Here is a 27,750-nt window from a genome sequence, read left to right on the forward strand (position 1 = left end):
ACACCTATCCAATGTGTTAATAAGAATAAATAGTCAAACACATATCCAATGTGTTAATAAGAATAAGTAGTCAAACACCTATCCAATGTGATAATAAGAATAAAAAGTCAAACACCTATCTAATGTGACAATAAGAATAAATAGTAAAACACCTATCCAATCTGATAATAAGAATAAAAAGTCAAACACCTATCTAATGTGATAATAAGAATAAAAAGTCAAACACTTATCCAATGTGTTAATAAGAATAAGTAGTAAAATACCTATCCAATGTGTTAATAAGAATAAATAGTCAAACACATATCCAATGTGTTAATAAGAATAAGTAGTCAAACACCTATCCAATGTGATAATAAGAATAAATAGTCAAACACCTATCTAATGTGACAATAAGAATAAATAGTAAAACACCTATCCAATCTGATAATAAGAATAAAAAGTCAAACACCTATCTAATGTGATAATAAGAATAAAAAGTCAAACACTTATCCAATGTGTTAATAAGAATAAGTAGTAAAACACCTATCCAATGTGTTAATAAGAATAAATAGTCAAACACCTATCCAATGTGTTAATAAGAATAAATAGTCAAACACCTATCCAATGTGTTAATAAGAATAAATAGTCAAACACCTAACCAATGTGTTAATAAGAATAAATAGTAAAACACATATCCAATGTGTTAATAAGAATAAAAAGTCAAACACCTATCCAATGTGTTAATAAGAATAAATAGTAAAACACGGATCCATTGTGTTAATAAGAATAAATAGTCGAACACTGATCCTGTGCATTATTAGGAACAAAAGACAAACACCGATCATGTGCATTGTTAAGAAGAAATAGACAAACACCAATCCAATCCGTTAATAAGAATAATTAGTCAAAACCTGATCATGTGTGTTATTAAGAAGTAGTCAAACACCAATCCAATGTGTTAATATAAAAAATAGTCAAACACTGACACTTTGAATTATTAAGAATAAATAGTCAAATACCGATCCTGTGCATTATTACGAATAAAAGACAAACACCGATCCTGTGCATTATTAAGAATAAATACTCAAACACTGATCTTGTGTGTTAGTAAGAAAAAGTATCAAACACTGATCCTGTGTGTTACTAACAATAAATAGTGAAACACCGATGCAGTGTGTTAACAAGAATAAATAGTTGAACACTGACCCTGTGCATTATTAGGAATAAAAGACAAACGCAGACCCTGTGCATTATTAAGAATAACAGACAAACACTGATCCTGTGCATTATTAAGAATAAATAGTCAAACACTGATCCTGTGCATTATTATGAATAAATAGTCAAACACCGAACCAATGTGTTAATAAGAATAATAGTCAAACACTGGTCGGGTGCATTATTAAGAATTAAAGACAAACATAGATTCTGTACATTATCAAGAATAAATAGTCAAACGCCGATCCCATGTGTTATTAAGGATAAATAGCCAAACACCGATCTTGTGCATTATCAAGAATACATAGTCAAACACTGATCCTTTGCATTATTAAGAATAAATAGTCAAACACTGATCCTTTGCATTATTAAGAATAAATAGTCAAACACTGATCCTGTGCATTATTAAGAATAAATAGTCAAACACCGATCCTGTGCATTATCAAGAATAAATAGTCAAACACTGATCCTTTGCATTATTAAAAATAAATAGTCAAACACCGATCCTGTGTATTATCAAGAATAAATAGTCAAACACCGATCCTGTGCATTATCAAGAATAAATAGTCAAACACTGATCCTTTGCATTATCAAAATAAATAGTCAAACACTGATCCTTTGCATTATTAAGAATAAATAGTCAAACACTGATCCTGTGCATTATTAAGAATAAATAGTCAAACACTGATCCTTTGTACTATTAAGAATAAATAGTCAAACACTGATCCTGTGCATTATTAAGAATAAATAGTCAAACACCGATCCTGTGCATTATCAAGAATAAATAGTCAAACACTGATCCTTTGCATTATTAAGAATATGTAGTCAAACACTGATCCTGTGCATTATTAAGAATAAAAGGCAAACACCAACCCTGTGCATTATTAAGAATAAATAGTCAAACACTGATCCTGTGCATTAGTAAGAATAAAAGGCAAACACCGATCCTGTTCATTATTACGAATAAAAGACAAACACCGATCCAATGTCTTAATAAGAATAAATAGTCAAACACTGATCCTTTGCATTATTAAGAATAAATAGTCAAACACTGATCCTGTGCATTATTAAGAATAAATAGTCAAACACTGATCCTTTGTACTATTAAGAATAAATAGTCAAACACTGACACTGTGCATTATTTAGAATAAATAGTCAAACACCGATCCTGTGTAATATTAGGAATAAAAGACAAACACCGACCCTGTGCATTTTTAAGAATAAATAGTCAAACACTGATCCTGTGCATTATTAAGAATAAAAGTCAAACACTGATCCTTTGCATTATTAAGAATAAATAGTCAAACACTGGTCCTATGCATTATTAGGAATAAAAGATAAACACCGATCCTGTGCATTAATAAGAATAAAAGACAAACGCCGATCAAATGTTTTAATAAGAATCATTTGTCAAACACTGATCGGGTGCATTATTAAGAATAAAAGACAAACACCGACCCTGTGCATTATTAAGAATTAAAGACCAACACAGATCATGTGCATTATTAAGAATAAAAGACAAACACCGATCCAATGTGTTACTAAGAATAAATACTCAAAGACTGATCCTGTGTGTTAGTAAGAATAAATAATCAAACACCGATCCAATGTGTTAATAAGAATAAATAGTCAAACACTGACCCTGTGCATTATTGAGAATACAAGACAAACAGCGATCCAATGTGTTAATAAGAATAAATATTCAAACACCTATCCAGTGTGTCAGTAAGAAAACAAATGTCAAACACTGATCCTGTGCATTGTTATGAATAAAAGACAAACAGCGATCCTGTAAATTATTAAGAATAAATAGTCAAACACCGATCCAAGTATTAATAAGAATAAATAGTCAAACACCTATCCAGTGTGTTGGCAAGACTAAGTAGTCAAGCACTGATCCTGTGCGTTATTAAGAATAAAGGAAAAACACCGATCCTGTGCATTATGAAGAATCAATTGTCAAACACCGATCCCATGTGTTATTAAGAATAAATAGTCAAACACCAATCGGGTGCATTATTAAGAATAAAAGACAAACACCGACCCTGTGTATTATTAAGAATAAATAGTCAAACACTTCCCGGGTGCATTATTAAGAATAAAAGACAAACACCGACCCTGTGCATTGTAAAAAATAAAAGACAAACACCGATCCTGTGCAATTTTAAGAAAAAAAGACAAACACCCATTCTTTGCATTATTAAGAATAAATAGTCAAACACTGATCCAATGTGTTCATAAGAATAAATAGTTAAACACCGATCCATTGTGTTAATAAGAATAAATAGTCAAATAATGATCCATCGCATTTTTAGGAATAAAAGACAAACACCGATCCTTTGGATTATTAAGAATAAATAGACAAACATCAATCCAATGTGTGAATAAGAATAATTAGACAAACACTAATCCAATGTGTGAATAAGAATAATTAGTCAAACACTGATCCTGTGTGCTATTAAGAATAAGTAGTCAAACACCGATCCAATGAGTTAATATGAAAAAATAGCCAAATATTGACGCTTGGAATTATTATGAATAAAAGATAAACACCGATCCCACGTGTTATTAAGAACAAATACACAAACACTGACACTGTGCATTATTAAGATTAAATAGGCAAACACCAATCCTGTGAATTATTAAGAATAAATAGTCAAACACTGATCCTGTCCATGATTAAGAATAAAAGACAAACACCGATCCGGTGCATTATTAAGAATAAAAGACAAACAACGATCCTGTGCATTATTAAGAATAAATAGTCAAACACTGACCCTGTGCATTATTAAGAATAAATAGTCAAACACGGATCCAATGTGTTATTAAGAATAAATAGTCAAACACTGACCCAGTGCATTATTAAAAATAAAAGACAAATACCGATCATGTGCATTATTAAGACTGAATAGTCAAACACCGATCTAATGTGTTAATAAAAATAAATAGTCAAACACTGAACCTGTGTGTTACAAAGAATACGTAGTCAGACACCGATCCAATGTGTTAATAACAATACATAGTCAAACACCGATAATGTGCATTATTAAGAATAAAAGACAAACGCCGATCCTGTGCATTATTAGGAATATATACTCAAACACCGACCCTGTGCATTAATAAGTGTAAAAGACAATCACCGACCCTGTGCATTTTTAAGAATAAAAGACAAACTCCGATCATGTGCATTATTAAGAATAAATAGTCAAACACCGACCCTGTGCGTTATTAAGAAAAAAAGGTAAACACAGATCCTGTGAATTATTAAGAATAATTAGTCAAACACCGATCCAATGTCTTAATAGGAATAAATAGTCAAACACTGACCCTGGGCATTACTAAGAATAAAAGACCAACACCGATTCTGTGCATTATTAAGAATAAATAGTCAAACACCAATCTTGTGCATTATTAAGAATAAATAGACAAACTCCGAACCAAGTGTTAATAAGAATAAATAATCAAACACGGATCGGGTGCATTATTAAGAATAAAAGACAAACACCTATCCAATGTGTTATTATGAACAAATAGTCAAACACTGGTCATGAGCATTAGAAAGAAAAAATAGTCAAACATCGATCCTGTGCATTACTAAGAATAAAAGAGAGACACCGATCCAAATTCTTAAAAATAATAAACAGTCAAACACTGATCCAAAGCATTAATAAGTATAAAAGACAAGCACCGACCCTGTGCATTATTTAGAATAAAAGAGAAACACCGACCCTGTGCAGTATTAGGAATAAAAGACAAACACCGATCAAATGTGTTAATAAGAATAAATAATCCAAACACTGATCGGGTGCATTATTAAGAATAAAAGACAAACACTGATCCTTTGCATTATTAGGAATAAAAGACAAACACCGATCCTGTGCATTATTAAGAATAAATAGTCAAATACCGATCATATGCATTGTTAAGAATAACTAGACAAACACTGATCCTGTGCATTATTAACAATAAAAGACAAACACCGATCCTGTGCATTATTAAGAATAAAAGGCAAACACCGATCATGTGCATTGTTAAGAATAAAAGACAAACACCGATCCTGTGCATTATTAAGAATAAATAGTCAAACACCGACCCTGTGCATTATTAAGAATAAAAGGCAAACACCGATCATGTGCATTGTTAAGAATAAAAGACAAACACCGATCCTGTGCATTATTAAGAATAAAAGGCAAATACCAACCCTGTGCATTTTAAAGAATAAATAGTCAAACACTGATCCTGTGCATTATTAACATTAAATAGTCAAACACCGATCCTGTGTGTTAGTAAGAATAAATAGTCAAACACCGATCCTGTGTGTTAGTAAGAATAAATAGTCAAACACCGATCCAATGTGTTAATAAGAATAAAGGGTCAAACACTGACCCTGTGCATTGTTAAGAATAAAAGACAAGCAGCGATCCAATGTGTTAATAAGAATAAATAAACAAACACCTATCAAGTGCGTCAGTTAGAATAAAATGCCAAACACTGATCCTGAGCATTATTAAGAATAAATAGTCAAACACCAATCCAAGTGTTAATAGGAATAAATAGTCAAACACCTATCCAGTGTGTTGGTAAGATTAAGTAGTCAAACACTGATCCTGTGCGTTATTAAGAATAAATAGTCAAACACCTATCCAATGTGTTAATAAGAATAAAGGGTCAAACACTGACCCTGTGCATTGTTAAGAATAAAAGACAAACACCAATGCAAGTGTTATTAAGAATAAATTGTCAAACACCTATCCAGTGTGTTGGTAAGAATAAGTAGCCAAACACTGATCCTGTGCGTTATTAAGGGTAAAAGACTAACACCGACCCTATGCATTATTCGGTATAAAAAACAAACACCTATCCAATGTGTCAATAAGAATACATTGTCAAACACTGATTCTGTGTGTTAGTAAGAATAAATAGTCGAACACAGATTCTGTCTTTTTTTAGGTTAAAAGACAAACACCGATCCCATGTATTATTAAGAATAAATAGGTAAACACTGATCCATTGTGTTAATCAAAATAAATAGTCAAAAACCTATCCAGTGCGTTAGTAAGAATAAGTAGCCAAACACCGATCCTGTGCATTGTTAAGAATAAATTGTCAAACACCGATCCAATGTGTTAATAAGAAGAAATAGTCAAACACTTATCCAGTATGTTGGTACGAATAAATAGTCAAAAAGTTATCCTTTGCATTATTAAGATTAGAAGACAAACACCGATCCTGTACATTATTAAGAATAAATGATCAAACACCGATCCAGTGTGTTAATAATAATAAATAGTCAAACACCAAACCAATGCATTTTTTAGAATAAATAGTCAAACTCCGATCCTGTGCTTTATTAAGAATAAATAGTAGAACACCGATCATGTGCATTATTAAGAATTAATAGTCAAACACTGATCCATTGTGCTAATAAGAATAAATAGTTAAACTCCTATCCTGTTTGTTAAAAGGAATAAATAGTCATACACGGATCCAATGCATTATTAAGAATACATAGTCAAACACCGATCATGTGCATTATTAACAATGTGTGTGTGTGTGTGTGTGTGTGTGTGTGTGTGTGTGTGTGATTATGATTTTTAACGTAGCTGAAACAATTTTTCTGTCATATCGTTACGATGTCTGCAGTGTGGCAGTTTATAGTGAATGTCTAACACCGATTCAATGCATTATTAAGAATAAATAGTCAAACAGCGATCAGTTGTTTCTAAACAAACTTTAAAACTGTTTCTCTCTTCCCTGCAGGTAAAATTGTGGTGGTGTTGTATGCATACCTAGACCTAGTGGAGGTGTTATTCCAAACGATATACGAACGAGGTTACAGCGGACGTTATATCTGGGTAGGGTCTGATGCATGGGCCGCACGTGACTTTACCAAGCTTGGCGTGCAATTAGTAGCGGACGGTGCCATAGCGCTATTGCCACTCGCAAAAGAAATGCCGGACTTCGACAGATATTTTACAAGGTGTTCAGATGGATCAATAATTGTTTTATGACATAAAGCATTGGCACTATTCAAAAACACAAAAATTGCGAAAATAAAATTAAGCACTTTCACTGGCCAAACATACAAAATTCCCATGCTTGTTTATATTTATTCTAACTCACACGCTATACTCACCCCGATCCACATATATTTGCCAAGGAGTCATAAACCAAAACGTATCAATTTCGTTTTTGCGAATACCAGCTGTAACTGTAGAACTTATATTTGTTCAAGAAGGATAAATGAATCTTTTTTTAATTTAACTTTTGACCCCCTCTTAGAGACGCCTTGGGCTACAAACAATGATGACACTTCACTCGCATTTGATTGCCAAAAGGGATATACAACTACAAGGTTTTCGTAATTTTCGATCCAGCTGATTAGGAGTACTTATGGCAACATAAATGCGAACAGACGGATGGAGAATATGAGATTTTATTCACTTTAAAGAATACCTAATAAAGGATTTAATTGGTCGTGCATTAAATTGGAGCTCTAGTCAAGATTTTATAAAGATAAAAAACTATAAAGCTTCTTTTAATGGTAAATGAAAGATTCAGTTACTACTAAACGTGCTACCAACACTACTGCTCCTGCTACTACTACTACTACTGCTACTATTAATAGTACTACTACTTTCACTGCTACTGCTACTATTAGTCCCACTGTTACTACTAGTATTATTCCCATGCCCACTACTATTAATGCTACTACTAGTGCTAGTAATAATAATAATAATAATAATAATAATTAGTTTCCACTTGGATGGAATTTGTCTAAGATTGGTTTAATGGGTAGGTGTCCATCGAGATATCCATTGAGACCAATTTATTTATGTTATTTTCTTGTTCTAGTTCTGTATGTTAAATGTATGCATAACCAGGCCTTACTATATATGCGAAATGTACAGTCAGGCCTTATTGCATATGTGATATGTACGGTCAGGCCTTATTGTATATGTGATATGTACAGTCAGGCCTTATTGTTAATGTGAAATATACAACCAGGCCTTATTGTATATGTGATATGTACAGTCAGGCCTTATTGAATATGTGATATGTGCAGTCAGGCCTTATTGTATATGTGAAATGTATACACGGTTAGGTCTGCTATGGTGATAACTTCTGTATTATTAATAGAAAGAGACATTGTTCTGTAAACCCCGCTTATAGATAGATAGATAGATAGATAGATAGATGCCAAGTTTTCATTGTAATCCCCATTTATGCATATGCATAAATGATTACTAATTTTGGCCTGTTACTTCCATTTATATATACATAAGTACAAACTCTTTATGATTTGCATAACTATTTGCAATTAATGAACCTTCATATTTCAAAGGATTCGTTAAGTCCTAAAGCTTTAAAATCAATTACACGTTATATATGTACAGCCATGAAGCTTTACGAATCGATTGCACGCTATATATGTACAGCATTCGCCTCGCCGACGGTGCATACAAATGGGTTATCATTTTATCATTATAAAGGGGTAATCGGCTTACAAACGCCCGTTATTTCTCGTCTGCTTAGTGACCCGTATAAACAGGTTAATTATATTTACCTTTTCATTTATAGCTTAACACCAGACAACAACAAAGATAACAGCTGGTTCAAAGAGTACTGGGAGCAGATGTTTAACTGTTCGTTATTGTCGAAGGACTGTACAGAACAATCATTGGCAAAATCTAAAGGTAATAAACAATATATGTAGCTATGGTACACTTCATTGCCCTGAGCATCAGACCTGGGAAATCGCCGCACCCATTTTCAGAAACAATGAACGTTTGAACAAAATTATCCCTGCTCCTAAATGTGCCACCTAAAGGATAAATCGTTAAATTCTTCCCATATTTATGAATGATAATTAAATTTTCAAGATGCTAAGGGGGTGGGGAAGAGTATGGTATGGTATTGATGCATGTATGTATGTATGTATGTATGTATGTATGTATGTATGTATGTATGTGTGTATGTATGTATGTATGTAGTATGTATGTATGTATGTATGTATGTATGTATGTATGTATGTAGTATGTATGTATGTATGTATGTATGGGTGTGTGTGTGGGTGTGTGTGTGTGTATGTACTGTTATGTACATTTAATTTGCATTGTTTGTTAGTTTTAAAATTTTGTTTAATTTCATTATATGCTATTGTAATATAGTATTGTATTTTGGACTTAGCATTGTCCAAAATCAAGTTTGTTTTCTACTTGACCTCAATTATTGAATTTTTTAATTTATTATGTAAACAAATAGCTAAAATATTCTCAGTGTGTATGGGTTTAATATCAGGTTCATTATTAATTGAAGCATTATGTTAATTTGGATATGGTTTTAATATATTAGAATTCCCCTACAATTTACCTGGTGTACCTGATATGGTCCAGGTTATATGTTATAAGTTTAGAAACAGACTTTCTAATAATAAGTAATATTTTATTTTATAAACATTAAGACCTTTCTAGAATGTTATTTTCCATTAGATAATGCTTTGTTTGTTTTTTTTTTCTATCATTTTTATAAAATGTTAATTGTGACCCGAGCTCAAATAGAGGACTATAAAATATTGTCACTTGAAAGATTATCCATTCGTCCTCAAGATCTAACAGAATCAATTTGTAGCATTGTTGTGTTCAGTAGTTCGTTTGGGCTGGAATTTATTTCTTCAAATTGTCACTTCACATTACATTGACTGTTTATCAACAACGATATAAATATTTAATCAGATGGTTGGATATAACTCAGGATTATTCTTTGAGTCTGAGAACGCCTGGTAAATATTAGCCTGAAACTCGATAACGTTTGTTAGTACCAATAATGAGTTCAGTGTTGGGGGGCGGGGAGAGGATACATCAGGCTCTTTCAAAATGCGCGAAGATTATTTATTTTGTGTCAATGATCACACTAATTTACTTGATGACTGGATGACATAACTTTCTTTGGTTTAGCAACTCTTCATATCCCCCCCCCCCACAAAGGGCACTACTTGAATAATAATCCACTGACTGTATTGTACCTATTTCTAATACAGTTCAAATCTTCAGAAGGGGTTCTTCCAGAAGAGCCAACGGTATGAATATTATTATTAAAGTTATAGCTCTCTGTTATTATGCCAATCACAAATTATAAACAAGCAGAAATTATTTATTACCAGCAGCAAATTTACGAATAAGAATTCTTTGTACAGGTGTAGTCTATTTTCTGTGAAAGATTCTAAACGTAACAGATGTATTTATTTGTTTTTGAAAATATGACACGTTTTTATTTTGATACCATAGCCTTTGTTACACTTATACTTTTGCTTTAGTTGCAGTGATTTTATACACATCACAACGGCATAGTTATGATTTTAGCTCTTTAGCATTCTGCGTGTACCCATCCTTTTCATATATATTACATTTCAGTAATTACACAAGAAAAATAATAAATGATTAAATAACATAGACATCATCCAAAAATCTATATTGGCGTAAAGATAGATAAAGATAGAACTGTTATGATTTCAACGCACTAAAGGAATGACTGTCAAGCTGCATAACTGCTATATGCTTTTTTGCAAGTCTCGTAATTAGCCGTAACTAGTAATTTCCATTAAACGATGGCCTCCCTTTGTAGCGTATATCTGGAATCAGAACACAAATAATTATACTATATATTTTCTACATCTGTTACTGAACTTTCCTTTGTGTCCAAATGAAAACATATCATATCTCATTCTGTATTACCTTCAAAGCATTATTTTGTCTGGGAGGCTGGACAATAAACATAGCACCGTACATTGGGTCACAGATTTCACTTCCGGATCAGCATCAATGCCTCATTACTCACTGTGCACTGTCGCCGAGATACACACAGACAACCACACCATCATGCTCAAATTCTAAAGAATAAACAATTACCTTTATATCAACACCAATAATTCCTAAATCTATCTCTTTTATCACAAACAAAAGGGGAAAGGAAAAAATATTCTCTAAAAATAGATTTGGGCTATGTTCTAGGGTACTAAACCGGAACTAATAATTGTGATTTGCAGTAGAAAGACGACTGAAAATGTTTTCTAAAGTAAGCTGAACGATGTTATATCAGCACTGGATTATTCTAATCAGTTAAACGTTGTCACAGGCCAAAGATTCCAGAGATATAAATGCAAGGTTATAATGTACACCACATGTAATGATTTAAAACATTGTTCCTAAGAGGATAACATAAATGCGCAACGTTCTACGAAGGTAACGATTATTACGACAAGGATTTTTTTCTTGTTACCAGTTTTTAAACAAAATTACTGGTGTGAACTGTCAGATCAAACCAGATTAAGTTATATATTAACTTCAGTTTTGGATATCGTCACTAAAATGTGAACGATTAAATCAGACAAAAAGATTTGATTTTTCACAGATGTCAAAATTTCATTTCAAATGATCGTTCTTAATATAATGAAACCACTTATGCAGCATAAGATTTTAACCAATTATAAAGCTGGTTATGGAGAAAGCCGTATCTTAAAACATAACATTTACAATTGAAAATGAAAATGTCGGTTTTGTTTTCCATTACCTTCTTATCTTTATTACGTTCGTTTGTCAGTCTGATTATGTGTGTTTCTGTATGTATCTGACAAACATTTAAAAGAAAATGGATTGTTTCATAACACTGAGTCTCGACATTCGTCCTCCGATAGCTTTAATAACAACTGCATGGATAATTATACTGCATCGTTCAACGAAGAAATTGCGTGGTTAAAAATAATGCGAAAACTGCTATCCTGGTAAATTCGCAAAGTTTAATTATTTGCCTCCTTATTTCAATATCAAATTAGAACGATCATAATACTCTTTGTCCTTTTCAATGACATGCAACAATTGCTGATTGGGAATCAATTAAAAGTTTCATAGGATTCAAACAATCTCATTTTCAACTCAGCAGTATACAAGTACATGTACACAAAGCGGCGGGGGGGGGGGGGGGCGCATTAATTTATATTCGTATTTTTATTGCCTCGCAGCTGGAAACTCGCATTATTTTCAAGACGCAATATTTCCCGCTTAGCCAGTATTTACCAGACTCTGCTTCAACGCCTTTTAAGCTAACAATAATGATTCGAGATACTCTACTTTTCTACGAAAGGCATTTTCCTTAATTACAAGTCAAATATCATGCTTGTTTATGATAAACTTTAATAAAACCATAATATTGCGTTTACTATACACGTATAACACCTCAACGAAAGTCATGGCATAACATAGCAAAGACTTCACGTACACGGCATTCAAATTTTTGGTGTCATTATACAGCGACAGTTATCGAAAATTTCGATATTTTCATGCCGATACGATATAAAGTATCGCCACCCATTTACTCACAATACAATATGAAAAATCAAGATAATTATGGAATTGGTTAATTTCAGAGACACTTGACGTGTTGCTGAAATGTATGATTTATTGATTGGTCTAGATTTATTTGTATATGGTATGCATGTTCTGCTAAAAAAAAATAATATTACGGCTAGTTCGATAATGAAATTCACTTTGCATTTATGCAGCTAATTTAAAAAAAGATAATACTGAATTGTATTGACTAAGTGAAGCTCGTCATATGTGGTTTATATATATCGGGACCTACGTACCAGACATGTAACAATTCGGGGTATATATATATATATATATATATATATATATATATATATATATATATATATATATATATATATATATATATATATATATATATATATATATATATATATATATATCAGATATAAGAAAGAAATACTTCAATGAAGTTTATCATATCTTTCCACCTGTAGACAAATTTGTATCCCTAATGAATCATAGCAGTATATTAATTATAATAAATCTTTCTTGCTACTTCAATTCGGCTTTTCGTATAACTCAAACGAATGGTGAATAATATATTTAGAGGTAATAACATCTTTATAAAATAATGCAACGATTATTGGAAATTATACATCTATACTCATGATGAATACCATATTTAACTTCTTTAAACCATGACGCACATTATATTTACTTCTACTGCATTTTGGTATATGGGGCTAAATTACAGGACAAATTATTATTATTATTATTATTATTATTATTATTATTATTATTATATCGTATGTATTGAATATGTAACGTACAGACCTACGGATCAGATATGTATCGTATCGCGATATTAATGCCGAATGTACCAATTCATTTCACATCATTTTTAAATTTTATTGAATAATGCCATTGTTTTGGCCATATGTTAGAAGAACTGTTATATATGTGCTCATATTTCAAAAGGCATTTAAAAAAATAAGAATGAACCTTTTGCCACCAGTTGGTTTCACGACTTTCATTTGAAATAAACATTCAAGTATGATCCACTATTATAACCGGATTGAGAAATTGATGACGATAAGAAATGAAACAAATTCTTCAATACGACGATAGTCAAGAATAGATCCTTATTTCAAACATTGCCATTTTCTTATGTTTGAATGTTGATATCTTTGCACCCACATAACGTTATTCAGCATCGTACAGCGTACAGATACAATTCAGAATTGTATACTTCACGATAAACAGCTTTCAGATAACGGATATATTTCTCTAATTGATGATATTCAGTTTTTTTTTTCTTTCCTGAATTTGTATGAGGTTATGCTAGAAGGTCTGGGTATGGTACTGCAGTTCATTGTAACCGTCTGAAAATAAAGAGGTATGAGTAGTGAAGTGGGATACTATAGGCTCAATGGGAATTAGCATTAAAAACACCCCTGGGAACATATAGCCTCAAGGGAAATTTAACATGGAGAAAAATCGTGGGAACATATAGCCTCAAAGGGAATTTAACATGGAGAAAAATCGTGGGAACATATAGCCTCAAGGGAATTTAACATGGAGAAAAGTGGGACGATATAGCCTCAGGGTGGGACTGTATAGCGTCAAGGGAAATTGAACATGGGATTTTATTTTTTTTTTAAATTTTTTTAAATTTAAATTTAAATTTAAATTTAAAAAAGGGGTAGGCAATTGAAAAGGCTATCTCTTTTCGAGAAATATGCGTGGCCCTGAAAAGGGCCTTTGGGTTTATGTTAATGTTTCCATTAACATAAAGGGCACCGCATTGGTCTTTCTTCTTGTCCTTAGGCTGCGTCTCACTGTTGGCCCGTAAATCAGCACTCTTTTGAGGCATCCTTGTCTTTCGACGTAGATCCTACGTATCCACAGACTGGTGTTTGTTCTGTGGACAACGGTCCACTTGGATCGGACATACATGAGCATGTCCGTCCGGAACATCATGGAAGACACAAGCGTAGAAGACTGCACATCGGTCCACATCTTGAAGCGACGAGAACAGGTGAATCAATGCACTGAACTGCGCTTATTTATAGGTAGAGGTAGGATTGAAACGGATTGAGTTCATTCGCCAATCCGAACACGCGTTACAAAATTCAGTCAGCCCGCATCCAATCCGAAGAGAGCAGTCTGTCACGTCACGTAGTCTATATAGATTCGCTAGCGCTTGTGTACAGTCAATCTATGCGACAGTGATTCAACATGACGGAAACTCAGAAAACGATCCATTGGGGTGCACCAACAGGGGAGACTGCCCAAGGGAACCCGAACTTACTTTCAGAAGAGGTGAATTGGGATTTTGTGGATTTTCTCTCCTCGCAAGAATTTGTTCCGGAACCTTCGTTACCTTCTTCATTACCGCAAGTGGAGAATTTTAGACAGAGACAGAAAGAAGAATTGGAGAAATTTATACAACGACAAAAGGAAGCGGAACAAGCTTTTCTCCTACAGCAACAGCAGCAAGAAGAAGAGGTAAGAAAAAAACAACAGCAACAACAGCAAGAAGAAGTAGCAACAAAGAAACAAGAGGGTGAAAATCAAACGGTCACGGTACTGTTGGACATTTTAGCGGAGTTAAGAAGTCTCAAACAAATGTATCAGACTTCTTTATTACGACCGAAGAGAATACGACCTTCCCGAGCTAAACACGTCAACCCTGTGACTAAGCCTACCGTACCACCCTTAGTGATTTCAACCCAATCATCATCATCAACATTACGCAGTCCAGAAGTAGGCCTTGGCCGTGGCAAAGGCTTAAGGCAGTTAAAGTTGATTGCTTAAACTCACCCCTACACCGAAATAAAAAGGCCCTTTTCAGGGCCACCCACATTTCTCGAAAAGAAATACAATTTCAATTTGCCAATAACTCAAAAAAAAAAATAATTAACAGCCCATTTTACCCTTATAGTACGTGTCTGTGTATGAGTGCGTGAGTGTAGCTTCTTATTTTAAAATCAAAACTCAAAGACACTTACCTTGTATAATTAATTTATTCTTTTCTCCATTTTTTACAATCCAATTCACAATTCACAACAGAACACTTTAATTAAAAGTTCATTGACTTTTTCTGTCTCCTTGTTTAGTCTCTCTGTTTTCTGAATTTTTTCACCGTCTTTTCCTCTTCTTTCTTCTCATTTTCTTCCCTTCTTCTTTTCTTCTCCTGTTTCTTTGCCTCTTGTAAATAGAATTGTCTTCTTTCTTCCTCTTCTTCCTCTGAAGAATCCCTCTCTTCCTCTGAAGAATCCCTCTCTTCTTCTGAAGAATTCCTCTTTTTTTCTGATTCCTCTTGTTTCTTTTTTGGGCAATCTGGAGACCAATGTCCTTTTTCTTTACAATAATAACAGGTATCTTTACTTTTGTCCTTTTTAGCCCCTGTTTTTTTTCTTTTTTGACGGTCTGGACACTCTGAAGACCAATGCCCTTTCTTCTGACAGATATAGCAAGTATCTTGACTTCTATCTCGAAAGGAAGGAGAGTAGTCCGTGGGCTGATCTGAAGAGAATTTTCTAATGACCCCTCGCAAAGCTCTGACGAAACGTTCGATTTGGTTAGTCTCTTCCATCGTTGTGCTCGGCATGAGAGTGAAATGAATAGCGAAAGGACAAGACACACACCCTTTTATACACGCTGGTCTGCCATGACTATAAATTAATCTATGGTGTTTAAACTTGAGTCATTTGACGTTTTGCACTCAAGATGAAACGATCCTATTCATTTGAGAAGAAAGAAGAAGAAAGTAAGAGGCAGAAACGTGATCTATCGCCTCGTACCAGGGCTGAAATCTTGGCACAAATTCATGCCAGTGATTTTGAAAAGGACATGAGTGAACCAGAATTTGAAACCTCTAAACCAAGTTCGCCACCCTTAGTTAACCCTGAAAAATACTATTCCATTCGAGAGACGGAAAAGCGCTCCTCTAGAAAATTTAGAACCACGGCTTACAAATACACGGTGAAGTTTAAAGATTTCAAGGCTGAAGTACCGTTAGAGAAAGCAGAAGTGTTCATCACTGGGGTGTGGAATTCTTTGCTCACTTCACTCAAGCGACAATGTCAACCCAAAGAAGACGATCGCTTGAGACTTTCCATACAACACGACGGTTTGAAATCCCCTGCTTGGATCGAGTTTAGCACCCCTGCAGAATTGACTGCTTCCAAAGTCATGGACAAGATTCAACACGTACAACAATCTAATGATCAGTTTGACATCACCGATGGTAAAGCCACACTGGACATGACCCACGTCTCTCCTCCTCAAGGGACTGGACGCCAAAAGATGTTATTGGTGGACGACCTTCGCAACACCAAAAAGAGTCTCGTCCGAATTAACAACCCTCATGACCAGATGTGTTTAGCCCGTGCCATCGTGGTGGGACGAACCTATGCCAACAAGAACGATACGGCAGAATGGAAAAGAGCCTGGAAAACTATTCGACAATCGGACCGAGCCAAACAACGAAACGAAGCAGAACTCCTGTTGCAACAAGCTGACCTATCCAAAGACACACCCTGTGGCATTCCTGAAATGCAAAAATTGCAAGATGTCCTAGCTCCACGCTACACCTTGAAAGTGTACCCTCAAGAAGTGCGCGGACCTCTATTGTTTCGAGGCCAAGACTTTAAGGACGGAAAATACATTCATGTCTATTATCACGATGACCATTTCGATACCATTACCAGTATCACTGGATTCCTGGGATACGGTTATTACTGTGAGAAATGTGATTATGGTTTTAATAATCGAGAGCAACACAAGCATTGTGGATTGAAATGCCCAGGATGTTTGGCCTCTTCACCCTGTCTGAGCGAAGGACCAGTGCCTTGTTCAACTTGTCTGCGCACGTTTGTCAGCCCTACCTGTTACCAACAACATCTGAAGACGCAAGGTTCACAGAAGAAATGTGCTTGTCAACTCCTGAGATTGTGCCCTACCTGTGGACAAGGCATACTTACCAATAATGCCAAGGCACACGTATGTCGAGGAAAGAAAAAATGTCACATTTGTCACCACATCGTGGACTTGGAACACCAATGCTACGTGCAAAAATACCAACCCCCACCAGAGAAAGAGGATGGTCACAAGAAGAAAAGCAATTTCATCTTTTTCGATTTCGAATGCATGCAAGAGACCGGCATTCACATTCCTAATTTCTGCGTGGCTCATCGAGCGTGCGAGAAGTGCATTCAAGAACCTATTTTCAGTCATTGCCCTCACTGCAGCAAGATTCCTGGAGGGCGTGAAAAAATCTTTCGGGGACCGAACACGTTAGCCGATTTTGCCCAATGGGTCTTAGACCCCATCGACAAGACGTGGAGCCAAGAGGACATCGAACGTTACGGAGATTGTCATCGTCATGCCACGGTGATGGCTCACAATTTCTCCGGATACGATGGACAGTTTCTTCTCAGATACTATACGGAACAAGGCACCGAACGTCCTAAAGTGACTTTGAACGGAGCCAAAATCATTTTCATGCAAGTGGGACAAGTACAGTTTAAAGATTCGATGAGCTATTTGACCATGCCTTTGAGTCGAATGCCTAAAACGTTTGGAATGACAGAAATGGCTAAAGGGTACTTTCCACACTTTTTCAATACGGAAGCCAATCAACACGCCGTTCTACCCCATTTACCTGAGGCTCACTATTACGACCCCGACAACATGCGTACCGAACAACGAGAAGCTTTCTACGCTTGGTACCAGGCTCACGCCTCGGACCCTTTCGATTTTCAGGAAGAAATGTTAAAGTATTGTCGTTCCGACGTGGACATTTTACGACGTTGCTGTGGAAAATTTCGAGAACTGTTCATGGAACACGGAGGGGTCGATCCTTTGAAAGAAGCTTGCACCATTGCCAAAGCGTGTTCCTTAGTGTATCGACAACGATTCATGCCTGAAAACACCGTGGCTGTCATCAGCCCTCAAACGACCCACTTTGTCAAACGTCAATACTCGGTCAAAGCCCTACGTTGGTTACATTACTTGTGCGACAAGGAAGACAAGTGGATTCAGCATGCTCGGAACGGAGGGGGCGAAAAGACCATCGGAACGTATTCGGTCGATGGCTGGGACTTAGAAAACCCCAAGATCGTGTACGAGTTTAACGGTTGCTTATTTCACGGATGTCCCGTCTGTTACCCTGACCGTAGCACTAAAAATCAGTTTTTGCAACGAACCATGGAAGACTTGTACCAGGACACTTGTCAGCGACGCCTAAAGTTAGAACAGCAAGGATACCAAGTGGTGGAAATGTGGGAACACGAGTACGATCACCGTATGAAAACCGATCCCGAGTTTAAACGCCTCGTGGAAAGTTACCAGTTCATGGACCCGTTGAACCCGAGGGATAGTTTGTACGGAGGAAGGACCAATGCCACCTGTTTGCTGTACCAAGCCGACGAAGAGAAAGGAGAAGAAATCAAATACTTGGACGTGTGTTCGCTGTATCCCTACGTGTGCAAATATTGTCAATTTCCTACAGGGCACCCGCAATTGCTGACGGAACACATCGACCTGAAAAACATTCGACAATACGAAGGCTTGATCAAGTGTAAAGTTTTGCCTCCCACGAACCTATACCATCCCGTCTTACCTCACCATTGTCAAGGCAAACCGATGTTTCCCTTGTGCCGTACTTGTGCCGAAACGTGCAACCAAGACCAGCCTTGTCAGCACACCCAGGAAGAACGTGCCTTGACGGGAACCTGGGTCAGCGTAGAATTGTTCAAAGCTCTGGACATGGGATACCAACTGTTAGAAGTGTACGAAATTTGCCACTTTCCCAAGACACAACAATACCACAAGGGTGACCCCAGTCAGAAAGGCATTTTCGCCGACTACGTGGATGCCTTTTTGAAACTGAAACAAGAAGCCAGCGGCTATCCTTCCTGGTGTCACACTCACGAAGACCAAATAAAATTCAAAGAGAAATACTACGAACAAGAAGGCATCTCTTTAGACCACATCGAAAAAAACGAAGGCAGGCGATCGTTTGCCAAAGTGATGTTAAATTGCTTGTGGGGTAAAATGGCACAACGACCGTGTTTACCCAAGACGGAATATTTGACAGAACCTTCCCGCTACTTCCAGATGATTCACGACAAAACCAAATACATGAAACACGTGGACGTCGTTCGAGAGAATTTAATCTTGGTCAATTACGAAGAAGATCTGGACTTTGTACAAGACGACCCTTTTGGAAATGTCATCATTGCGGCTTACGTGACAGCTCATGCTCGCTTAAAATTGTACGAAGCTTTAGAACTGTTAGGTGAACGCGTCCTGTACTTTGACACGGACAGTTGCATTTACATCCATCACCCGATTCAACATCACCCTGACATCGAAGGAGACCGTTTAGGAGCCTGGACAGACGAGCATCCCGACGACAAGATTCTAAGTTTCGTCAGTGGCGGCCCCAAAAATTACGGCTACGAATACCGGGACAAACAAGGAGAAGTGCACACGACGTGCAAAGTGAAAGGACTGACTCTGAATTATCGTACCAGTCGAGTGGTCAACTTTTGGGTATTGAAAGAAGCCTTGCAATCGGGAGAGGATGAACACTTTAAAGTGACCACCTATCAACCGAACAAGATTGTACGTTTACCCACTCACCACATCGTCAGTCGACCCTTGGAAAAAGTCTATCAAATCGTGTACCAGAAGCGAGTGAGACTTCCCAATCACTTTACGTTGCCGTACGGTCACGTCGGTATTGGTCTGTATATAAAAAGGAACCCTAGGCAAGATCGATAGTTCATTGTGACTACCAAGACCGAGCGAACAAGATGAATACTTTCAGAGAAACACAGAACAAGTTGTTTAGAAAGGCACAATTCAAGTGTGAGGCTTCGGAAGTGGAATGCGATTGTGAGCCTTGCGATGGGTACGATGCTGTACGTTGTCACCTGAGCGATGCCGTAAAGCATCATGGGAACTTTAGTGTCACTACCCCTATCATGGAAAGGGATGCTGTGCGTGTCAAACCTGTGGGATGCGAAAGTGATGCCGCTCGTCCTCTTGGACACTTTACTGGGTTTAAAGGGGAATGTTCACCTTCACGTCTACCCCCCTACGGATGTCATCCAGCCCTGAGCAAACTCCTGCCCATGTCACTCAACCCTCATCGAAACGAACCTGTGAAAGACGAATATTCGTTTCCTGTGCGTTTGTCGGAATACTGCGACTTTGAAAATCGTCTTCAATCGTTCAAAGGAAAATGGCCTAAGTATCTGGGAGGACCGACCCTCGAAGAATTAGCCAGAGCCGGATTTTTCTACTTGGGCGAAGGAGATAAAGTCAAGTGCTTCAGTTGCGATGTGTCACTTCACCACTGGGAACCGCAAGATTCGGCCTACGTAGAACATGCTCGATGGTCACCGAATTGTCATTACTTACCCTTAGTGGGACCGAGACATTGAAGTAACTTACCATAATCTGTTCATGGATACTTTACAAGAGAACATTCGTGCTTTGCCTGTGGAGTTGAGAGAACGCATTTACCGAGAGCTGGTCAAAATACAAGTGAAACGTAAAGAACAATTGCATCCGTTACGTCACCAGATCTTTAAGCACTGGTACCTGAATGGTATAAGAGAACTGATTCGTCAGAAATTGTTTCAGTGGTCAGACCTTGTTCAATACTTCCAGGCCCCCGATGATCCACGTGTTGATCATTTTGGTTACTTCGAGATTTTCCTAGTACAACACATTGAGGAAGACAAGGTAAAGGATTACAGACATATTTTACGTGGAATCTACTTAGCGAAAGAGGAAACTTCTAAACGAAGTCTGACGTTTCGGTTACAGTATGCAACATTTAGATTCCCTACTGGAGAACGAAGATGTCTGGCTAGAAAGTACGTGTATTGTTTCCGAAACAAAGAGACTATAAAAACAGGCTGCCATGCCACGACTTTTATCGCATGTAATCCAACAGATTCCGTGGAAGGAACTCAATGACCATATTCAAACCGCGGATCATTACCATCGATTATTACAAGAACTGTATCCATTCAATTTGGGACGACAAGTGGTGTGTGTCTTAGTGACTTGTTTTCTGGGATTTCGTTTACCAGCCGATTCTTTGTGGACTCTTTACGATCAGTACTTACCACCTCAATGGCCTTAAATGCTCACGAAAAACTCCTTTTGCTCAAAGCCTTGCGGTTTCATCTGGATACTTCTCGACCTCAACAGGAAAAAAAGATTCGTCAACTTTTCGCTACCCAAGACGTGTATGACGATGTGTGTGTAGCTTGTGACTTACATCCCCATTGGACAGATGTCCGTGCCTGGAAAGAATGGGGTTTTGAGGCTTGGACCCAAGAAGTGGCCCAGTATGCACGAGAGTTGTTCAAGGAAAAAAGTTACTTTTCAACCCGTGTTAGTGACGGTACCAGAAGAACCCGTCACCCAGGACAGGACTGTCGTGGACAGGCCTGAAAGACCCTTTCGGGAGGACACTTGTGTGACCTTACCCCCTACTATAGAACTGGTTAGAACATTACCCAAAACATGTTGTTGTTGTACAGACACTTGTTTTTATTCCACGTTAATGGTTATCATGTTCCTTTTATTCTTGTACTTAAGCCTTTGGCTTTTATGTATTTTTGTCTTTCGTATTCATGTTTGAAAAAAAAACATTCAATAAACGTGTTCTGAAAAAGTATATAAACTCTTGTCTTGTTTGTTTTTCGTGTCACAGGTGACATTTCTCACACAATGGCTACCTCTGCTGTCTCTGCTCCCTCTTCCTCTACTGTCAAAGTCATCGACGAACACTTAGATCGTGCCAGTTGGGAGGCTTTGTATCTTCGCCATCCCTTTAACATGCTCATTGCTGGACCTAGCGGTTCAGGCAAAACCGAATTCGTCAAACGTTTGATCGAACATAAACATCATTTGATCGATCGGCCACCTCAACGAATCGTGTGGTGTTACAAAGAGTGGCAATCGGCGTACAGCCTCTTGCGAGAAAGTCAAGGCGATTCCATCGTGTTTGTGGAAGGCATTCCTAAAGAAGACGACGGCATCGTCTCTGACTCCCGTCAAACCCATTTGGTCATTTTCGACGACATGTTAGGAGAAGACGAAGAAGAAATTAAACTGTGGTTCACGCGCAAAGGGCATCACCGTAATGCCAGTGTCGTTTACATCACCCAAAATTTGTTTCAACAAAGTAAAGCCCATCGCACCATCAGTCTCAATGCGCATTACGTGGTCTTGTTTAAAAGCCCTCGAGATAAATCGCAAGTGCAAGTCTTAGCCAAACAGTTAGGAACGCCTTGGCTGACTCAGGCGTACGACGATGCCACTCAAACGCCCAACGCCTATTTACTCGTCGATTTGAAACCTACGACCCCCGAGGATTTGCGATTTCGTACCCACTTGTTTCACCACTGGTGCCAAGATGGAGAGCCTGTCCTGTACACGTCTCCGTCCTCGACTTCATTTCACTCCACATAAAAAAAATCTATAAAAACCTCAGACCCTTTTTCGTCTGTCTCACACACAGTGTGAACATGACGTCCCTTCAGTCGCATCTTACCGTCAAATTGATTCGTGCCTTGTATGGCATCAGTCGAGAAAAAAATCCACAAACACGAGCTCGTGTCTTAGAAGCTAGTCTCAAAGAAGTCTTACAATGGTTCACGGTGACGGCACGTCAAATACTCCAAGGAATCATTCAGATTCCTCATCAAACCAAACGCTTTTTCGATCGAAACAAAGTCGCTTTGGTCCAACTGGCCGATCCCCGCATCGACACTCAAACCAAAAAACAAATCATTTTGAAACCTGGAGGGAGCGGTACTCTAGGAGGGGTCATCATTCGCTCTCTCTTAAGATGGGATCCTAATGCCCCTAAAGTTATACCCAAGAAAAAAGTCCAACGAAGCCCCAAGAAGAAAAAGACCAGGTTCCCAAGAAGAAGAACTTCTTCAGTGGCGGGACCCTCCTCTGATCAGACACCACCACCCCAGAAAAAGAAAAGAAGCCCTCAGAAAAAGAAACAGAGAAAAAGTCCCCAGAAAAAGAAAAGCCCACAGAAGAAAACTAGTCGCAAGAGAGGCACTTCGGCCAGGACGCAACCTTACACTCGCAAACCACGATCTGCCACGGCAGTGACTGCGTCTCCGGCATCCTCACGTTTGTCCACTTCTCCGTTGATGACACCAGGAACTGAAGAGTACTTGGAGACGTTGATCACACCAAGAACTTCTCCGTTGATGACCCCCAAAAGAACTTCCCCAGTGGCAGGACCCTCCAATTTAGTGGCAGTGGCTGCTGCTCACAAAGTACCTTCTCCCAAAATCAAAGTGCATGAAAGATCGGGCATGTTACAAAGTTTACTGGATTTGTCCAAGCAAGAACTGGCTCGATTTAGTCCGTTGCGTACCCCTGCACGACGTGTCATGCCTGTCCTCAAACTAATACGACGTAAAGACAATCAGTGGCGACGCGTTCCAGTATAAAAAAGGCCTGTGATCAAGTAGGGGTATCAGTGAACTTGTAAAAGATGTCACCTCCAAGAAGCCAAAAAAGAAAGAGACAAAGGCAGACGCGTCATCCGACAAAGCGCTTAGCCAAGCATCGACATTACCCTAAGAAAAGACACAGTCGTTCCAAGAAAAAGAGGCGCCAACAAAGGGGAGGATTCCTTGGCGATTTTGGGAAAAACATTGTCACCTTTATGACAAAGCGATAGTCCCAAAAAAGATAAAAGGGTGTGTGTTAAGTCATCGACGTTAGTGTCTGTTTGGTGAATGTCCCTGAACCCACAAGCAAAGATGTCACCCTCCAGAAAACCCCAAGGAAAGAAAAGGAAAGGATTGCCTCCACGTTTAGTCAAACATGGGGACATGTTATCTGTCCTGTCCAAAACTTCTCCACCCCTACGAAAAAAACTCATTCAATCAGCCTCCAAAGAGGTCATCGATACCGTGTGCGAATGTTGTTTGAACGTTTTGAAAGGCACGATCCCTTTGTCCAAACACCAGAAACAATGCTTAAGCAAACATCGTCACGTTCTTCGCCAAATGGTTCGAAAGAAAATTCCCATTCGTCAAAAGAAGAAGATGTTAGTCCAACGTGGAGGCATTTTGCCTCTCTTGTTAGGCCCCATACTGAAAGGAGTCTTGGGAACCATGTTGGGAGGACTGGTGGGAGCAAGATAAAAAGGCCCTCGGAAGTCCCAAGATCTCAGAATCGACCCCTGACAACCCCATGGAAGGACGAAAACTAGCTTTAGTGCCTTACAAACGATGGATGGAATACCATCGGTGGCAAGAACAACGCACCCCGCATTTACGTCCCAATCCCAATTTGAGCGAGATGTCCCAGTTACAACACGAATTGCAGTCCTTGATGGATCGCCAAGATTTGTCCGAAACAGAAAAATCGCAAAAGTACGGTCAACTCTTGCAACGACTGCAACTCTTTCACCAGAAAGCTTTAGGCGAAACAGCTCTACCCACTTTGAAAGATTTTAAGAGCTTGATGAAAAGTCCAACACCATCACCAGTACCAGTACCAGTACCATCACTACCCGTGACCAAGACAGAAAAAGGAAAAGAAGAAGAAGAAGAAGGGTTTCAAACTCCACCAGAAAAAGTACGCAAGTTAACAACACCACCTACTTCCAGAATTGGATGGATTAAAAAGATGATGGCCACCCCTTCTTCATCACAAGAGAAAAAGAAAGTGAAGACAGAAGTGAAGACAGAAGTGAAACAAGAACCGATATCCCCCGCTCAGACATCCTCCTCTTCAATACCTATTGCCGGTCGCACACGCAAAGCATTGCAATCCAAGAAAATACCCCAAGAGAAAAAGAGTAGCCTCTTCCAGGAGTGGGTGCCTTATTAACACACCAACCAACCAACACAAAAAAAAATAAAAAATGGAAAAAGTCTTAGCCAGCATTTACTACGATCCCTCGCATCCTGCAGGTTACGCAGGAGTTCAAAAATTGTATCGTGCTGCCAAAACCCGACTGAAAAGTCTCCGTTTACCTCAAGTGCAACGATGGTTACAAGAACAAGCTACCTACACTTTACACAAACCCATTCGACGCAAGTTTGCCAGAAGTCGCACCCGAGTGGAACGCATCGATCATCAATGGCAAGCCGATTTAGCCGATGTCTCTCATTTGGCCAGCTACAATCGTGGCTACAAATATTTGTTTTGTGTCATCGACGTCTTTTCCAAATTTGCCTGGGTCGTGCCCTTGACTTCCAAATCGAGCAGCGAGTTAGTGCGAGCCCTGCAACGAGTGCTGAAACAAAGCGGTCGTCACCCTCTTCGATGGCAAACGGACAAAGGCACCGAATTTTTGAACCAATCTTTCCAAAAAGAATTAAAGAAATGTGACATTCATTTTTTTACCACCGAGAATCCCGAAACCAAAGCCAGCATCGTGGAACGTTTTCAACGCACTTTGAAAGAACGCATGTGGAAATATTTTACGCATCACCACACTCTGAAGTACATCGACATCTTACCGCACCTGGTGCAAGCGTACAACCAATCTTACCATCGAAGCATCGGACGTGCCCCGCAAGACGGGACTCCCGACAACGAAGTGCTGGTGTTTGAGCGTCTGTTTGGTACGTCCCCGACGAGGGCTGTCCCCAAGAAAAGTGGAATGTTGGCCGTAGGAGATTGGGTGCGCATTGGCAAAACCAAACGCACTTTTGACAAAGGTTACTTACCTAACTGGACGACCGAATTGTTTCGCGTCACTGGACGAGTGCATGGCCGTCATCCTGCCGTCTATAAATTGGAAGACATGAACGGAGAAGTGCTCAAAGGAACGTTTTATTTGCCCGAGTTACAACGTGTCACCAAAAAAGAAGACGACGTGTACGACATCGAAAGCATTCTCGAACGCAGAACCCGTAAAGTGGGCAAACGACGTGTCAAAGAAGTCAAAGTACGTTGGAAAGGATATCCACCCAGTTTTGATTCTTGGATCGACGCTTCGCAAGTCATCGACTATAAAAAGAAGTGACCATCATGCCCTTTCACACATCAGACGCAGCTACGTCGACCACTCCTCCTTCACCTAGTTCTTCTGTGCAAGATTTACAAAAACAACCCTTGTGGGTGTGGTGTGGAGAACGTGTGCCTAAAACGCAAATCGTCTTTTTCTGCCGAATCTTCGCGGTGTATTGTGTCATCGGGGCAGCCATTGCCAATTTGAGTTTGCAACAAGGAGACAAACAATTGTGGACCATTTTATTGAGCAGTTGCATCGGTTACCTGCTTCCCAATCCCTCCCTGAAATTCTCTTCCAACGGGAACCTTGTGTCCAGTGCCAGTGCCAGTCACCACTCCAACAACAACAACAACAACAACCAGAACCCCATTTTGGACGGAGACACGCCTCTGACGTCCACTAACCCCTCGGACAGCCACAGAACTCTGGAATTATGAGTCACCAAAACCAATTTTACTTAACATTACCCAGTGACAGTTCCATGGAGGTGTTTCCCCACAACACGTTGTGCTGTTACACGGCCAAATTACCTCAGGCCATCCCCTTAGATCACGAAGCCCATTGGGAAGTGGCTTTAGTAGAAATCATTCACCCGACCCAAGTCCTCAATGTCCTTCCCAATCAAAATTTTTTTGATGTGGAAGTTCATGACGAACAATTGCAACAGTGGATGGATAGCAATGTCAAATATGACAAGAAAACCCGTACACAAAATCAAAAGTACACCACCTATCACTTGTTTATTCCCCCAGGCTATTATTTTAGTGGTCAACATTTGGTCAGCACCATAGCGACCAGGTTTAATGGCGTGTTTCTGAAAGCTTTGGAGCATGTCAACAAAAGTGTCACCATGGAGTACCACAAAGCAGCTCGTCGCTTCTCGATGAAATTTGAACGAAGTAAAATCATGTCCATTTTATTTTGTCCTGAATTGTATGACATGTTGGGCGGAGACATGAACATGAGAATGGCCATGCTCAAGAAAAACGAATTACCCATCGTTTACGACAACGAGTCTTTTAGCAAGTTATTTCGTACCCCAGTAGAACTGAATCAAGGACTGAATTTGATGTTCGTGTATTCCGATGTGGTGGAGTACAACGTGGTGGGACACACCTCCGTACCGTTACTGCGTGTCATTCCTTTCAAAGTGGATTCTGCCACGAACGCTGACGAGGAAGGTGGAAACAC

At 38.4% G+C, this 27,750-nt stretch overlaps 1 protein-coding gene across 2 annotated transcripts in view; it reads left to right on the forward strand.

Moving 5' to 3' along the window:
- The window catches only part of LOC149774467 (metabotropic glutamate receptor 4-like), a 69,764-nt gene that overhangs the window by 8,794 nt on the left and 33,220 nt on the right, over positions 1-27,750 (forward strand). Inside the window, exons 5-7 of one of the 2 annotated variants that reach the window (XM_089945252.1) lie at positions 6,955-7,174; positions 8,776-8,891; positions 10,235-10,273. In XM_089945252.1, coding sequence (XP_089801378.1) covers positions 6,955-7,174; positions 8,776-8,891; positions 10,235-10,273 — 375 coding nt within the window. The remainder of the gene's footprint in view (positions 1-6,954; positions 7,175-8,775; positions 8,892-10,234; positions 10,274-27,750) is intronic. The other variant, XM_089945253.1, reaches the window with a different exon arrangement.

This window comes from Sinohyriopsis cumingii, unplaced genomic scaffold, assembly GCF_028554795.1.
Source record: "Sinohyriopsis cumingii isolate HCF-2022 unplaced genomic scaffold, ASM2855479v2 utg000229l, whole genome shotgun sequence".
NCBI lineage: Eukaryota > Metazoa > Mollusca > Bivalvia > Unionida > Unionidae > Sinohyriopsis > Sinohyriopsis cumingii.